The sequence below is a fragment of the Anastrepha ludens genome, chromosome 2 (genome assembly GCF_028408465.1).
Source record: "Anastrepha ludens isolate Willacy chromosome 2, idAnaLude1.1, whole genome shotgun sequence".
NCBI lineage: Eukaryota > Metazoa > Arthropoda > Insecta > Diptera > Tephritidae > Anastrepha > Anastrepha ludens.
Window position 1 is genome coordinate 25,698,389 of NC_071498.1, and position 17,959 is coordinate 25,716,347.

At 34.9% G+C, this 17,959-nt stretch overlaps 4 protein-coding genes across 5 annotated transcripts; 2 read left to right on the forward strand and 2 right to left on the reverse strand.

Moving 5' to 3' along the window:
- Positions 1-133: 133 nt before the first annotated feature.
- Positions 134-8,592, reverse strand: LOC128865940 (microprocessor complex subunit DGCR8). Of its 2 annotated transcripts, none has more exons than XM_054106380.1 (6): positions 7,853-8,592; positions 6,588-6,761; positions 6,381-6,523; positions 3,164-4,153; positions 2,834-3,091; positions 134-2,753 (listed from the first exon to the last, which is right to left on the reverse strand). In XM_054106380.1, the coding sequence occupies exons 1-6, from the start codon at positions 8,118-8,120 to the stop codon at positions 2,466-2,468; spliced, it is 2,121 nt and encodes a 706-aa protein (XP_053962355.1). In that variant the 5' UTR covers positions 8,121-8,592; the 3' UTR covers positions 134-2,465. The 2 variants fall into 2 exon arrangements, with proteins under 2 accessions (XP_053962355.1, XP_053962363.1); XM_054106388.1 differs by lacking the exon at positions 7,853-8,592 and adding an exon at positions 7,299-7,832.
- A 2,083-nt stretch (positions 8,593-10,675) lies between these two features.
- LOC128865953 (arfaptin-2) lies at positions 10,676-12,611 on the forward strand. The gene is made up of 6 exons (XM_054106402.1): positions 10,676-10,797; positions 11,195-11,453; positions 11,525-12,020; positions 12,080-12,245; positions 12,309-12,416; positions 12,474-12,611. The coding sequence occupies exons 2-6, from the start codon at positions 11,306-11,308 to the stop codon at positions 12,516-12,518; spliced, it is 963 nt and encodes a 320-aa protein (XP_053962377.1). The 5' UTR covers positions 10,676-10,797; positions 11,195-11,305; the 3' UTR covers positions 12,519-12,611.
- A 587-nt stretch (positions 12,612-13,198) lies between these two features.
- On the reverse strand, positions 13,199-14,335 carry LOC128865963 (diphthamide biosynthesis protein 3). The gene is made up of 3 exons (XM_054106413.1): positions 14,097-14,335; positions 13,952-14,026; positions 13,199-13,889 (listed from the first exon to the last, which is right to left on the reverse strand). The coding sequence occupies exons 1-3, from the start codon at positions 14,202-14,204 to the stop codon at positions 13,812-13,814; spliced, it is 261 nt and encodes an 86-aa protein (XP_053962388.1). The 5' UTR covers positions 14,205-14,335; the 3' UTR covers positions 13,199-13,811.
- Positions 14,336-16,813: 2,478 nt separating this feature from the next.
- On the forward strand, positions 16,814-17,915 carry LOC128866013 (dnaJ homolog subfamily C member 17). Its single transcript, XM_054106470.1, has one exon. The coding sequence runs from the start codon at positions 16,928-16,930 to the stop codon at positions 17,813-17,815; it is 888 nt and encodes a 295-aa protein (XP_053962445.1). The 5' UTR covers positions 16,814-16,927; the 3' UTR covers positions 17,816-17,915.
- Positions 17,916-17,959: the final 44 nt, after the last annotated feature.

Below are 17,959 nucleotides of genomic sequence, written 5' to 3' on the forward strand. Positions count from 1 at the left end.
ATAGCATTTACATGAATAACGGCATTCTATGTAAATTATAAATAAATTAACATCGAATTAGTTAAGCTGCTATCAGTTTCAAAATAAAAGAATATGTTTGTTAAAAAAAAAAAAAAGTAAAGCATCACAAAACTAAACGTTTCATTTCGATTTTATTCACTTTTTAAAAAGAATACAATTTGTAAGTCCATTTTTAAACATACATACACATTTTTTATGCACTTTACATACATATGTAGGTGCACTTATTATTATTATTATTTTTTATTTCATTTTTTGACTGAAAACACCCATGAACTTTTGTAGAATGCTAAACGAGTAATATTGTATAATCTGTTCATCCCTGTAGCACAACTTCGTCAGGCCTGAGAACATTGTTGTAGCAGCATTACTAAGGCCTGTGAACCCATGAAATATTGTCATCGAAATCATCAAACGGCATAGAAAAGGTGAGGGTGTGAAGGTGTAGATAAGGTTGTGGTTAGCTCTATACGAACCTTCTTTACCTATGGGAAATATGCTTAGAATGAGAATTTCGAATAAGGAGTTTAAAATGTTCCATATCTGATATGTAATTATGCCAGTCCTGCCAGTTCAACTGTCATGCGGTGCATCTTCAGCTCTTCATGGCATTCGGATGTCGCGGACTTGTGTGCATGTCCGTCTTTTACGCAATCAAAAGTTGTTCTTTCAACGAGATAACATTAGGTTTTCAACGGAACTCATTCGCCAAGTTGATAGTTTAAGTCTTGTCTGCAAGATTTTTCATCTCAGGTGATGTATAGAAAGCTCTACAGTTTACCTAAAAAAATATATAATTAATTAGAAATTCATTTAAATTTTTAAAAATCAGTTATAAATGAGATACATAATAGTCTGAATGCGACTTCTTTTTCTTATAACCAATAAAGAAATACCCAAATCATAAATTTTGCAACGTTGTAACGGAAAGCCCAAGTGCACAGTTTTTGCCGTGGCGTGTCAATGAAAGATGGCTCTTTTGAGAGCCGTAAAGTCCTCACGTTAAACATATACGATTTTATTCCACTTTATTAGTCCATTAGTTGCTTCATCATCCAAAACAAATTTCTTCGAGTAACAGGCGGGTCTCACGGCCACTAATCCTTCCTATTACAGCATATGCTTGTATAATGAAAAGGTAAAAACTGGCTATCACACATTTTTGTAAGATTTCCTTACGAATATATTTTTTCTTCCCACAGTAAACAAAAAACAAATTTAACGCAGTTCATGATTTTTTTTATTATATAATTTACTACTCTCAACACATTTCTTTAGTGCAAACCCAAATGTTGAGGCGTTTACTTTTTACAATCTAGCTAGTTTATAAAAGTTGTTGTAATGCAAAGCACCGGTGAAATTATATACATACATATGATACATAGTACATTTTTTACTGCTTAGAAAAAATACTGTGCTGAAGAGAATGACCATCGTTTTTAATATTTTAAATGGTTTAAACTAAAACATTATTTTCAATGTACTAATTATATATTTAATAACAAAATTTTAGTCTGATTGGTGGTGAAGAGTTCTTGGGGATTTCTGATAACACACTTTGAAATTTGCTTTATTTTCTTTCACCGGCCTTAGTTTTAAGTACAAACCTAAAAATTAATAAACATTTACACCTAGCAAAGTTAAACACAATTTATTTTTGGTATCTATAAAGAAGTTATAGATGTAATTAAAAAAACGTTTGGTTTTTCTGATACATTAATTACATATCTGTGGTATCTGATATTGATTAAACGAGTTGCGACTAATATTATTCAGTAAATTCAAACACGTCCCGCCAGCGATGAAACTCGTTCCCGCGTCATAGTTGGCCAACGACTTTAGTCACTTTACAAGCATTCCTTAAATATTTATGGAGAATGTTTATGCTGTTACAACAAACTATAAAACTCAAATCAATAAAAGAACAAAGCTTATCCCGAAGCTCTTCTAAGCTAATCAGATATGAAAATTACCACTCCAAAACTCACTTATTGCAGGAAAGCATTTAAATATATGAAAAAGTGTACGGGCCTATTATAATATCAAATATACCTAACGCCACAGATATACGAGTATGTATGTAAAGCGAAATTGTAACAACAAATTAAAGTGTCTCCAAAGTCGGATTAAGTAAAATTCTATTAATTTAGTTTAGAACGGTTAAGCTGCTTGATGCACATTTTGGCATTTTATCCCCATATTTATTTTGTAACTGTCCATTTTAGTAGTTCAATTATTAGTTTTTGCTTATGTTCTCTCCAGCTTTTTTCATTTGCTACCACAGATAAGTATTTAAATATATTTTTCTAGTGTTCATTTGTGCTTCAATTTTTTCGGCGGTTTCATTCAAAACAATCGCATTAGAAATTTTAGTTGTTCATTGTTCAGTCATATTTCAGTTCAGTCGAAACCTACACACATTTACAAAAATGTAAGAAATGCGCTTATAGCTCCACATTATTGAGATTAGAGCCTGATGATGAGGGTAAATCAACATCACTGGGCGGCACAAAGGTGCCCATTGATTTAACGGATTTATTCTTTTCAGCCAATTTAAGCATTTCTGCCTTGAGTTTGTCAAGAATAGCATAATTCGGCTGATTTATGGCAGCTTTGCTTTGCAGTACAGTGATTTCTTGTTCTTCTAGCTTCTTTTCTTTGAAAGTCTTAATTGAATTATTGCCGTATAGGCGTAGCAGAGAGCCCCATGTCTTAATGTGTGGATGTAAAATCTGTAAAAAATAAGGTATTTTTAGTGAAAAATAAATATTATTTCATAGGTGACTTATTTAAATTGCTACTTCATGCACACCTGTAGTATTGCTTGCGAGGCCAGTTGCTTGCCCTCGCGTTTATTCTTGCATAACACTTTAGCCGTGTGTTTGCCCACAGTCATGGTGAATTCATTCTTTTTATTTTTCGTACGATTAATTTCATAATTAATCTGCACATCGCCAAGACCGAAATTACGTTGCAAGCAGGTCAACAATATAGCATGCGGTGATGGCTCCGTTGTTTTGTTACAAAATTCAGCAACACGTGGATCCTGAATTTTAATATCATCGAAAACCTAGGTAAAAATTAAAGGTATTTTAGTATTACGTAACCGAAATTTTAAAACAAAAAAAATTTAATAACGCACTGATAAGTCTTTGTGATTGCTTTTCGGCGCATTTTTGTCCTGCTTAATGCCCGTGATCTTGTCCTTCATTTCCGGTATCAATATCTCCAATGTTTCGCGTGCAGCATCAGACTTCGCCTGCTTCTTGCTGGTGCCATAACCCGTGCCATATTTCAGTTCGTTGATCGATACAGTTGCCGAGTAGGGAGTTGCCGCATTTTCCAACTCCTTGAATTCGTATGTTGGCTGCTTTTTGAGTGCATGCTGCACATACTCATGCAATATGCACACATAACTCTTACCATTCGGATTCATAATCCATTCTTTACGTCCCCGTGTATTGGCACTTGCATCACCACTGGGCGCCAATATTGGAAATTTTATCAGTTTAGTGCCATCGGGCAGCGTCGGACGTTGCAAGTTTTTAATGTGCTTGCGATTTTTCGTGAATTTGCGTCGCGCATTCCACGAACGAAAACGCAAAACACGTATCACTTTGAATTTAAACAATTTGGTGCAATACTGATTCAATTTTTCTGGCGTCAACGACTCGTTTTGTGTATTCTCGGTGACGGTGACAATTTTTGCAGGTGGCACTAGACTCTTCAATGCCGCAATATTAGCGGCCAAGTCGCCCGGTGTCGTTGTCGCTGTCGCTGTGGGTGTAGCAGTTGTAGAGGTTGATGCTGGAGTCGTAAGTGTAGCAGCAGTCTGTGTCGAAACTGTCAAGTCGCTCGTGTCCATGTTTTCGTTATTTACCGCGATGCCATTTGTCGAAGATGAAACTTGTGTAGACTGGCTTGACTCTGTAGGGGTGATCGCGCTGCTAACAGCGCCAGTGTATGGACATTTGGGAATATTATCCACTATAGCCTCGTCAGCATCCCGGGTTGCATCTACCGAAACCTCTTTTGTTGATGCTTCATTCAAACGCTTCATCTCCGCCTCCTCCTCCTCCAATGCTCGTCTATAATTAAGGCATGGTATAGCACCCAAAGGTATTGCATGTTTCTGGTGGAAAAGAATGATGATTAAATGGTGCTCAACATTCAAACTACTTGTGTATACTATATGTGTATTTATGATTATAAAATGCATTGGGCGCAGGTTTCAAACAAAAAAGTTCGTTGAACGGAGTCATGACGAATTGAAACTTACGAACAAGATAAAAAAGTAAGTTTCAAACCGGCTTGATTGATTTTAAAAACGAAAATTGTTGGTGTGAATGAGGAGAATCTATACGTATTATGCACATAGATATCAGTAGAGGAGCTGGATTTTTTTCGCCTTTAATATTAGCACAAAAAAATAAATTAAATGACGAAAAGCTGTTCTATTTTATCACAACTCCACTTTATTTTTGCCATTAACTAGAAGAGAAGGAAACTCTTGAACACCTTCTATGTTCTTGCCCTGCATTCGCTAGAACCCGACTGAAATGTGTAGGAGGTCTACAATATGAGAGGTTAGAACGTCTCTCGGGGTTAGTGCTTCAGAGCTTACTTAGATTCGCAAAAGACGCAGGCTCATTACAAGAAGCCTACTACAAAGAAACGTAAGGGTCAAGCTCCATCTGGTACCACTAAGGACCAATAGGTCTATGTTATGGCTTTCAGCTACTTTCTTTTATCGGGACATTCCGATGCACAAAATGTTGTTGTTGGTCTATATCAACATGTTTTGGTAATATATGATCACTTAGGGTACCAATCTCCAAAAATAAATTGATTACAATTGAAACGCTTTTAAACTAAGACATTTTTTCGCATGTTACTACAACCCACTTAGGAGGAAATATTTAAAATTTTCTCTAGTACAATAAAGTATTCATAACTTAGTAAGATTATTAAAACAGTTTAAGGGGTAACATGGGTTTCGTTGGTTCAAAAAATCGATTTATTATTTTTTTTTTTTTTTGCTTATTAATTTCTACAACTTCTCAGGAATATTATCATAAATTTTCAAGACGATCCGAATAATAAATTCGGAGATACAGCCTTTGGAATGTGTGCGCTCCAAGCCACTTTTATTGTTACTCAAAACTTTAAACGCGTTTTTCTCGGAACCGTGTTTTCAAAGTCGTTTGTCAAATGTTCTCGAAAACTACTCCACCGATTTTGATGAAATTTTACACAGGTGTTCGAGATATAATTTACTCGTGCTTGAACGAAGGATTTTGTTTTTTTTTTCAATTACAACTATTTAAAAAAAAAATGTCAAGCAAATTTGACCGAAATTTTCATTTTTTGCAAAAATGTCTACCAAAATTCCAATTTTTACTTTTTTTCTTTCCTTCGTTTAAGCACGAGTTTATGGTCTTAACTAAAGCACTTATTTTTGTTTTTTCATTTTTGATGAGCCTGTCAGGAGTTATGCTGACAACGCGGACGCACCTTTTCTTCGAGGGGTCACCGAAAATGACGTCACAATGGAGGAGTTTTAATTTTTTTTTTTTTGAAAATTTCAGAAATTATTCTTTAAATATGTATCTATAAGACAGAAAAAAGTTTGAATTCAATAAATATTTTTTTACATAGAAAAAAAAAAATTGAAAATAGGCCTTTTTTTACCCGACAAAACCCATGTAACCCCTTAAGAGACTTACTCAAATCTGCAAATATAATTCGAAATGCATTATTAATTAACCTATCGTTTCCCTAGACGGGAAGTAAATGAAGTTTTTTTGTTTTTATTGGTTTAATTTATGATTCTAAGATTTTGTTCGATTTTAAAACTAAACATTTTTGATGTGGGGAAATAAAAGAAAAAAAAATTAAAAAAAAAATAATAATAACAATATTATCAACAAGCATCTGTTTATTGGCAACTACACCCTTTTTGGGTGTTTGGCCGAGCCCCTTCTCCTATTTGTGGTGTGCGTCTTGATGTTGTTCCACAAATGGAGGGATCTACAGTTTCAAGCCGACTCCGAACGGCAGATATTTTTTTATGAGAAACCTTTTCATGGCAGAAATACACTTGGAGGTTTGCCATTGCCTGCCGAGGGTCAACCACTATTAGAAAAAACTTTTTCATTTTGTTCTTTCATCGAGATTCGAACCTACGTTCTCTCTGAATTCCGAATGGTAGTTACGCACCAACCCATTCGGCTACGGCAGCCGCCATAATAGGAATACGCCATTCAAAATAAATTTATAATTTAAAATAAATAATAATAATAATAAAATTATTTACGAAGCTATTATTTTGCTCAAAAAACGCTAAATCAATAACTCACTCGCACACTGCCATGACCAAGGAAATATGGTCTCGATGCTGAAACGACACGTGATTGTTTATGCAGAAAGAGTGGCATGCCACTATTATGTGTCACCTGAACCCAACCCTCCGGCAGCACTTCAAAATGGTTATGACCTTTCTCTGAAAAAGTAAATGAATAATTAATTATTGAAATTCCCTATTTATGATTCCATTTTCCACTAACCCTCCAAAACCGTTTTAAAGCGTTCTTCATATTTTGGCTTCTTTGGTTCTTTCAAATCATCAGGTAAATTCTCGTTGAGCAAATTCTCAATCTCATTATCGTCTATATCCAAATCAGATGATTCATAACCATCACCGTGCTGATGATTTTGATCGCCATTTTCGCTGGCAATGTCTGATAAATGAAATAAAGTGTATATCTTATAGCTGATGCAAAAACAAAATAAATTTAAAAACGCGCAAACATACGAAGCAGCATACAGTTCTTTTTTTTATTTTACTTTTTTCACATTTTCGTTGCCAAGCCACAGTGAACATACATACACGTACGCGTATTATTGTTTACTTAGGAGACGCAATGTTTACAGAAATTAACTAAATTCTGTTGCTGCAGTTGTCATTCAAGCACAATTCATAACAAAATGTAAAAGTTATTATAATAATTACTTAGGTGATTTGCCTAAGAAAAACTTTTTTTTTCATAAAAAGCTCTCTTAAAGGTATTATAAATTGAGCCATTTTTTAAAATCTAATATAAAATGCTTTAATAATAAACTGCTTCTCCTCCAATTCGTGGTGTACGTTTTCATGTTGTCATACAAGTAACAGTAATTTTGACTTTTTGATGGTATACACTCTTCCCAAATGATTATAAATTTCGTTTATTTGTTTCGCTGTTTACAACTTTTGAACAAGCCAATTTCCGACTTACCTTTCCTGTACGGAACATCTTTGGAGAGCTCCAAACGTATAATTGGTATCATACGCATTTTCTATACTTGTAATATTTATTTAGTTATAAAACTATTTACTAAACTATTTCAATAAGAAATTGGTCATATTGCGCCCGATTCTAGCTCCTAACGCGCGTTTATACTTAAATATAAATACTGATAACGTAAAAAGATGCCGTGGCGTTAATATACAAGATAACACAGCAATGAGCTACTCAAATTTCAAGTAAAGTAACACTAGAAAAATGTAGTTCCTCACATTCCTTTAGTTCACATCTCAACTTGTTATGCATTGCTTATTCTCGACTCCACAGTTTCCAACCTGTACTTTTGCCTTAAAACTGCTGGATAGCCAATTTCTGAAAGCAGTTCTTATCATTTGTTTATCTTCGCATTAATTAAAAAGAGCGCACGGTCTTTAAATAAATGTACATGTATTTAAGATAAAATATCTCATAATGCCCATGCTGCATTAGTGAAGCCTAATCTCAAACTAATTTTGTAGATAACTGGCAACAGCAATGTTACTCACCCGAATCTTCAGAGCCGGAACCCTGTACTTCGTCTAACACTTGAAATTGTCGCAACTGTTGATCGAGCACTCCGCTTTGATTGCTCTCCTCCACACGTGTTTTCATTTCCTCGATGGCACTCAACGAGAAACCCTTCTCCTTCATGGCGGTGGCTTTCTCGTGCAGCGTTTGCTCATCAAGACGCATTCTTTTGTGGGGCTGTGGTGACGATGGGAGCGATGGTGGCGACGAGGGCGACCGTTGCGTGTTATCACTTTCGCTGGACATTGTTGTTTCTCGCTTTTATATTTTATAAAATTCTTTGAGAAGGCAATTTTATTTCTTGTGTACGAGTATGCAAGCTTGATAGAGCTTAGAAGTTTTGTCGATTAAAGGCTGCTCTTTAAAACACCCAACCTGATGGAATCCAACGTTTGCAATTGATTTTTCATACAAATTGGATTGGTCACATTGGTTATTTCAGAACTAGCCCAGATTAATGCACCTGACTTTCTTTATCGGATTTTATTTTCAGCGTTGTGTTAAAATTCGACTGAAGCAACTTTCGCAATGGATTCTGCTTTAAAATTTGTATTTAGTGTAAAATACACGAAACCAGTGCAAAAGTACTTCTTTGAAGCTTTGATATTTTAATTTATTTTTCAGTTTTTATTGAAAGTCCGGCTTTTTATATGACTAAAATAAAATGAAGTTAACTTTTCACCTGTAATAATTTGCACATAAATTAGTTATTACTCGTGCATTAGTCGATTAATTCTCCGGCTATAATCGATAAAAAATTCTGAAGCGAGGATAGTGTTGCCAGAAAAAAAATTATAGAGAAATTACCAAAAACACAAAGGGTAACAGCCCGTATTAAAAATTGATCCAATGCATACGAATGGACGCATTTTTTTAAACGTTAACTTTTTTTCGGTAAAAATAATATTTTGGATCATTACTTATTCATTCAGTAACGAATCAAATTGTCACATTACACAACTTAAAGACTAACTTACCTATACTCTAAACATTTTTAGCAAGATATTTCGATAAATTATGTTAAATATTTCAATAACAAATATTTAAACATAAAATATGTGATGAAAATAAATCTTGGAAAAGTGTGAATCGACTATTTTTGACCAATTTGGGCACCCACGCCCTGAATACCGATAGTTTTTTACTTCATATTGTGACAAATGAAGAATATTCACCAAATTACTGGCAGTGCCCAGCGAATGAGATATTAGAAATAAAATATGAATACCAGATGACATAACAGAAGTTACCAGAAAATACAAGCTGCCACATGTAGAAATTATAATAATATTAATAACTTGAATCATTATTGATTTTTTTAACAGATCAAAAGTTATTAACAAAAAAACTTCTAAAACATTACTCTTTTCTCTCACTAATTACACAAAAGTAAATACACTTAAGAGCCTAAAAAAATTTTGCTGGCGTGAAAAAACATTATAAAAATTAAGCGAAATAAATCTAAAAGGTGGTTTGCAGCAAAACACTTTTGATTTATCTTGGAGTTCAGTTAGCCTAGGCCTTATTAACGTAACTTAAATTAATTTAATATTTTTCCCAACTTGTTATTACAGAAAACTCTGCTAGTGGGGGAGCTAAAACTTAATGTAATTTAAGAAACTTAAGAAGCTATTATTTATGTTCTTAATTTTCTACCTTAAATGCTGTTTACTTGGTTCAACTTTTACATGCGATTCATAAAATGAGAAATTGAATCAAAAGTTCAATGGGAAAAAGTTGCCTACTCTGTTCACACGAGGCGATTTAAGGTAAAGAGAGTTTAGTATTTAGTGAGTGAAATGGAGTTAAAATGCGAAATAACAACACTTGATACAATGTCCTAAGCATCCCAAAAACTTTATAACATTGATGTTATTAATTTTATTATATATTACATTAAAACAATCGTTAACGAATCCATTCGCTACAACTTCATTTTTAAAATGGGCCGGCAAACATAGTACTGAATGTAAATAAGCACAGGGTTGCTCGAAGAAAAAGTTGAATAGCTCAAAGTTGGCTGGCGACTAATAGTCTGACTTCTTATTTTTACACATGTTCTTATGTAGATGATTATTTTGGTGACGACAGAGCTCAGCGGCGAATAGAAAAAATTGTAGATATATTTCCATTTTGTCAAGAAACAATGGTTTTATTCCTCTTCTTCTAATAAACAATTTCCAGTATAATTTTTCCATTATTAATGTTTCGCTTTGAATATATTGTTGTTTTCGAAGAAAGCGTCCACCTATTTATGACAACAGGAGTTATATGTAGCTGCCGAATTATTTCTAATCAAGTAGCCGAGAACAGAGCAAAGAGAACAGAAAACAAACGCTATGGTCCAAGGCGCATTTATTAAAGGTGATGGCACTAGACCAACAACAATATTTATTATGTACGTTTAATTGTCAAAGAAAAGGCAAAGTAGAAACGAATAATGAATTCGCCTTGTTTCACTCTGGGCTGACAGGCACATGGACACGGCGAAAGAAAAAAAAATCAGCTGATTTACGGATACCATCTTTAAGAGATTCGCCTTGCTATGGTCGTATGTAGCTTAGTGCGTCGAATATATTCAAATTGTAACTTTATTGAAGGGCCAATGTTTTCTCAGTTGGTAAAGATCTAGATTCAACATTATTTAAGTAAATAAAATAACACTGAGTTATATATCTATACATATTTTATTAATTTAAAGCATTCAGAATATTAAAAAATGTTTGGTCACTCTTTAATTGTACAAAATTAGATACAAAGGGAGATCGCAAAGTGTTGTTAGGTCTTAAAATATCTTTGTGTCTTACACCACTCAACTAAAAGTCTAACTGAGTTTTAAGCTTCGGCCAAACACGATAATTACTCCGCTTGCCATAAAATTAACAGTTCGAATGTGAATGCTCATCGCGAATGGGGATATGGGGTAAGCATTATTAAAAAATGGAGCTGTTCAGAAGGAGTAGTGTCATAAAATTAAAAATCGCACAGCAACACTGCCTACCGACGGATACGTTGCTGTCACTGGTAGAAAAAATTTCAGGCGTCGTAGGAAAAAATTTTCTTTGTATGGAAAAATTAATGTAAATTTAATAATAACAACAAAATTGGTGTTTTACCTTAGTAGAAGATTGTTTTGTAGCAACCGGATATAAAATTGTGGTATTCAAGATAATTTTTTTCAGGCTAGTATTTAAAATCGATTTTTGTTTATTTCTCTCCCACTCGCCGACTGTCGATGTCATTAAACTACCGCATCTGATAGATATGCGAGCAGAAATAACTTATAGTGGCAAAATTTTTTAAATTGTATAACATTTTAGGTACCCTCACCAAAAAAAAGGTAGCAATTGCCCCAAGTTCAATTATTGATTGGTGATTGTGAAAGGTAAGAGGTGCAACTGACCAACTGGTAGCCATTTGAACCCAACGAGATGGCACATTCAATACACACAGAGCGCAGCATTCATGAAATGCTCAAGGACACACCACCTTTGAATGAAAGTGGTAGTGCCATACACAGCGGAACCGAAGGCAGGCCCTTCATGCCACCAAATAGTCTACCACTTCATAATCACTCGGGTAAGATTTAGATTGAAATTTGTATATACTCTTCCAGAAATTAAAAAACAAAACTTTTATTTTACTTCCAGCACCTGCCACACCCATGACACAAACCAGCCCACAGAACGGCGTGGACGCCGGTCTTTTACGTACGGGTGCTTCAAAAATCGACAGTATAAAAAATTGGAGCATATCAACTTACAAGTGCACTCGTCAAATAATGTTAGAAAAGTTGGGTAAATCACAACGTACCGTGGACTCTGAACTGGAAGCGCAGATCGAGCAGTTACGTGATACACAACGCAAATATCTATCAATTTTACGGCTGACGCGCGCTTTCAGTTCACATTTTCACCATGTCGTTTCAGCACAGCACGCGCTAGCCGAAGCATTTGCAGATTTAGCACAGAAAAGTCCAGAGCTGCAAGAGGAGTTCACTTGTAACTCGGAGACACAACGAAATCTTACAAAAAATGGTGAATTGCTCTTAAGTGCGCTAAACTTTTTCATCTCATCGGTGAATACATTGTGCAATAAAACGATTGATGACACGTTGCTCACTATTAAGCAATATGAAACGGCAAGGTACGTCAAAACACTTGCAATAGTACGTTCATTAAAAAGTAAATTTCTTAAAAAAATAGAGTGGAGTTCGATGCATATCGTATGGATTTGGAAAACACCAAACCCGAGTTGCCACAAAGTCCGGTAACTGAGGAAGCGCAAAAAAACTTTTCGCATCATAAAGAACTTTATGAAAAGTTGCGAGCCGATGTAGCAGTGAAAATGCAATTTCTCGACGAGAACAGAGTGCGTGTTAAAAGCGATAATTTTACTTTTTGTGTGTAAAGCTGTTTATTATTATTATTACAGATTAAAGTAATGCATAAACAATTGGTGCTGCTGCACAATGCAATTGCGGCGTATTTTTCCGGAAATGCCGTTGCTCTAGAGAACACAATGAAACAATTTAATATAAAAGTACGTAAAAACTTTTTTTCTTAGCTTGATGTAAATAAATCTTTTGTTTAATTTTAGTTGAAGGTGCCTAACGCCGCAACTGGGTCATGGCTGGAGCAGTAGTACTGCTAAATAACCGTCCCTCGTAAATACCCAATGGTCATAAGCACCTATAAACTAGCAAATATCTCAAGCATATAAAATCAACATCAAATATTTGTCCAAAAAACAAAAACAGAAAGGCGAAATAATAAAATTGGTGTACATCTTAAGCTAATTACATTGGAAAGAGGCATTACCAATTAATTAAGGTAACAGATGTAAAGTTCGTTTAAACGCGAATAGACAACGCATATATGTTTCTATATATATTCTTCATTGCTTTTCGTGTATTTTTAAATAATTCAAACGAAAAAGTTATTGAATAAGCTTGGATAATGAAATGGAAAATAAGCGATAAAGTTGCATCACATAAAATAATTAGTGCTGTAAGAACACGTAATACAATAGTTCCTGAGTTTCTCCTGAACTATTTGAATCGCCACCACTTATTTCCATCTTAAGTTACAGAACTCATTTTGATATTTTTCTATAAAACGTTGACAGCGAGATAAGAAATTTGTTTAAAAGTCTCAATTACTCGAATATTGGTTAGTAGGCAAGTATATTAATATATTGAAACATTAATTCAATTGTAAAAATAATATTGTCTGTATAACGACTCAAAACAATCAACTTCATTATATTTTTTTGTAATTTTATAACTTGAAACTGGTGCAAATAAGTAAAACACTTTTGGCCAACTTAAGCAATCAGCTTCTAAGTAGATTGCACCACAGCATCTATGTGCATGCATCTATATGCATACATATATATAATTGTTAAATATCGCGCCGAAAGCTGTGCAGACAACCATAAAGCTAAACTAAATATAAAACTAATTATTTATTCGCTCTTTATTAATTTTAAAGTTTTACATAACAACACATTTATGTATTTGTAAGATAACTTTTGTCATTTTATTATTTTAGTCAAATTTGATATATTATATTATATTTGTTTTCAAAAAAGTTGTGTTTGATTTCCTTTAAACCATAATAATAATTTATATTATAAGTATAATATCAGAAAGCGGTGCCCATATTTCACATACAAGCAGTATTGGTCGATAATCCAGCAATTGAATAAATCTTTCTCAACTCCATTAATGTTTAAATTATAGATGTAAGTTCAATAAAAAGTAAATATTTGCAAATAATTATAATGAGAATATAGATATATAAGAAAAGATGCAAAACATAATTGTTTATTCTAGTCAACAAGTATTAAAAATATATATATATTATTAAAGAAATATATAAACACTTTCTTTTTACAAAAGAAGCATTGCTAATTATTATTTAGTGAATCTATCGTTTAGTGTTTTTCCAAATTCATATTTTTCATTTTATCATTAAGGACAGTTTCTTCGTCTTCTTCCGCCTTGAACATATTCTACAAGTAAGAATTTAGTTATTAGTCATCATTGAAGACTTTCAACGTTTTATTGAACTTACGGCATCATAAATGACTTTAATAATGAGTGAACAACTCGGACATGTAGCCACTTCCTCACCCTCCATTAGTTCTTCCTTAAAAACAAAGGGGGAAAATGAAGCACTTGCACAAACATACTCCTTTCGTTTAGTGTGAGCTGGTTACCTTGGTTATTTGAAATCGATCTCCACACGGACATGGGTAATAATAAATCTCTTCTTCTTCATCATATTCCATGTCCTCGATTTCGACCTCATCGTGGTAAACACTCATTTTGTAACGTTATCACATAATCAGTTTGCAAATTATTTAACTAAACACTGACAATAAATTGCTAACAAAATTCACGTTGCTTGGAATCGCAATAGCACCAGCGGCAGCATGTTGACAAAACGACAGCCATAAATAAACAAGGCGAATTGAGTTGAAGGTGGCGCCTTCGCAAAACAGTTACTTTATATTTCCTTTATATATATATTTCATACGGAAGACGACATGGCAAGAAAGTGTGTGTGTGTATAAAATTTCTTGTTTTGTTGTTGTTGTAGCATAAACAATCCCCATACATATACGGGGAATGCTGCTGAAGTGATAGTCCTTGTTCTGGTTACGTAGAATGGACTGTCGTGGGAACGTCTTCTATTAGGTAATATCTACCGTTGTCGCCCACTCTTCCTCTTCACAAACAAGTAATTCCCCAAGGCGTAACCTTTTGCAAATGTAACAAGGCAGAGCACTTTGCCACTCGAAGTGCCCAAACGCCAGACAAAAAAAAAAGTGCGTGTAGCGTAGTACACATAACAGAAGTGAAACTTTCAAGGCAGACGAAGAAAGAGGGAGAGACCCGAGAGAATATAAATAGACAAAATTTACAAAAAACGAAGAAGGGTCGACCGATGTAGGTAAACGCCGGCCACAAACCGAGGCGACAACGCGCACTACTCCGAGCGTTTATCACTAGCCAGGAAACGGAAATAAGCGCCAAAAAGTAGGCACTAAAAAACGCCAAAAAAATTGGGACCAAAAAACGCCCCAAACAGTAGGCACCAAGGAAATATAACGCCAAAAAGTAGGCACCAAAAGTATATTTCCTACAAGTTTGCACCAACAAACAAGCGCCAAAAAGGAGGCAGAGTTATTTCTCACTACAAATTAGCCACCACAAGGAAAATCTCAGGAAAAATAGCCTAAAGTGTATCTAAGATATATATAAGCTATAGCTCTATCTCTCCTTTTCCTCTACGTCATATCTTTTTTCTCTCTCCTGGAACGAAAATGCCCAAAACGTTGCATGGCCTTGAAAGTTTACTCTCCATTCTCGCTCGTCCATCGACGCCTAAGAAGTTTCACTTCAAAAAGTTGCCGAACCAAAATTGGCAGAGTGGGAGATTGGGAGATTGAATGATAGAATTTGTATGTTTGTGAAGAGGAAGAAACTGCTAACCACAAGAAATTATATACACACACACAAACTTTATTGCCAAGATGTCATGGGCAAAAAAACCGCATCTGGAGGTATTGTTATAATTTGTGCTTCGCAATTTAACACGTAGTGGCGGCCACCGTAGCCGAATGGGTTGGTGCGTGATTACCATTCGGAATTCACAGAGAGATCGTTGGTTCGAATCTCGGTGAAACACCAAAATTAAGAAAAACATTTTTCTAATAGCGGCAGGCAATGGCAAACCTCCGAGTGTATTTCTGCCATGAAAAAGCTCCTCATTAAAATATCTGCCGTTCGGAGTCGGCTTGAAACTGTAGGCCCCTCCATTTGTGGAACAACATCCAGACGCATACCACAAATAGGATGAGGAGCTCGGCCAAACACCCAAAAAAGGTGTACGCGCCAATTATATATATATATAATTTAACACGCAGTACTTCACTTTGTTTAGTTCTTTAATTTGAAGTTTCCAAATCTTAAGTTCACCATATTCTCAAGCCATTCACTGAATATTTACATGCAAGTAGGTTCCCTTCCATTTCGATGTTTATTTGAAGATTGTGTTTGGGTGCTGAAACGGGGAAGGTCGGGAGCTGCATTTTCCTGTTTTTACATATTCTTTGCAAAACAGTTCGTACCTGTTTCTCTAAAAATTAAAGAGAAAAGAAATTTAAATGTCAGCGTTTCGTGTTACATGTCACGTAAATTTATTTTATTTGAATTGAAAGAACTTGTAAAACAAATATTATTTATTAGGATCGAAAGCTTTTTAAATAATAGCATCCATTAAAACTGAATTTTACATCTGTAATGCTTACATTTGGTGAATTGTGAAATATCTGTTTGACCCATGGTAAACAGATTTTTAGAGGAGTCGCCAAGATCAGATCGTTAACAGGATCTCAGCGAACTTGAAAGAATCAGCTGATTGATTGATGTAACAGGGATCTTGACAGCGATTTGTTTACGAAAAAAATTAAAATTGTGTTGGTGATATACGAAAAAAATCAACACACCTCATGATGCTTCGTTGCCATCTGAACAGCGTCTGGTTGGACGAGTGTGTAAATACGTGTGAAGTGAGCCGAGTCCGCGATGATGTGGCAGCCGAAGTTACTCGCAAAATTTTGTTTTTCGTCATAGCTGATGGCCAATCCTGATAGTCTATAATCCTAGTCTTTGACCGTGTTCACACAGGGACACTTTTATTGCTTCAACTTTGCGAATTCACTTTGGATGTTGTCCGTTGCTTGCAATTGCCCACAAACACTGCCATAAACATGCGTTACGTGTCAGCTGACACGATCAAACTTATTACTCACCCTGTATAAATTCGCTTAGGAAATTACCTTTTTTGTATCATGATATAATTTGTTGTACATAGTTAACAAAAATTAACAGTACACGAACAAAGCTATCATAAATGCATGTACGTCTAAATCGAACAATACTTTTTGCATGAAGGCTGTGAACGTTTATAATCAAAACAAATCCTAATAGAATACAAGTTGGAAGAAGTTCACTTTTGTTCTTTGTAAATATTTCAATAAAAATGTCTGCTGCAAAGTTCAGTGACATAAATCTTTACGAACTCCTCGGCATAGATTTTGAAGCTGAGCAAGCAGAGATACGAAAAGCTTATCGCAAAAAAGCCTTAGAATGTCATCCTGATAAAAATCCGGACAATCCCAAAGCGTCAGAGCTCTTTCACGAGTTATCAAAGGCTTTGGAAATACTTACCGATACATCAGCGAGAGCGGCTTACGATAAAGTGTTGAAAGCCAAAAAGGCCGCAGAGCTACGGAACAAGCAATTAGATAGTAAGCGACAAAAGCTGAAATCAGATTTGGAGCAGCGTGAACGGGATGCATTACACAAGTTATATAGCGCTCAGCCATATCCCACGGTCCAGAAAACTGATGAAGAAGTATTACAAGACCAAATTGAAAGACTGCGGCGTGAGGGTTCAAAGCTTCTAGAAGAAGAGCAACGTTTGATGCGCGAACAGTTGTTACGTACAGTTACTGAAAACCAGCGAGCACAAGCGGCATCATCTTTTAATTCAGCGGCGCATCGGATGAAAATCAAATGGAAAGCAGAGAAGAAAGATGCCAATAATGGTGGGTACACACAAGAAATCCTGAAGAATTTTCTGAAAAAATATGGCGAGCTTGTGGCGTTGGTGATGTCAAAGAAACCGGGCAGAGCGCTGGTAGAATTCAAGAATCTTGAGGCTGCAGAGATGGCATTAGCTTATGAAAAAGGTCTTTTGGAAAATCCACTGCAACTAGAATGGGTTACTCCACCAGCGCAAAAGGCAGCTAAAACACTAAGTAATTCTTTGGATTATGAAGACTTGGTTATGCGTAAACTTCGACAAGCCGAAGAACGGAAAAGATTAATAGCCCAAATGCAAGCTGAAGATGAAGCGGACGGATAAACTATGTTATGTAAAATAATTAAACTAAAAGCATTTTTCAAATGTCAATAAAAATTTGAATACTTTCTTTTTGAAAGCATATCTAATTATGCTTAAAAAACAAAACAACAAAAACAAACAATTTGCATTCGGATTTTTCAGTTA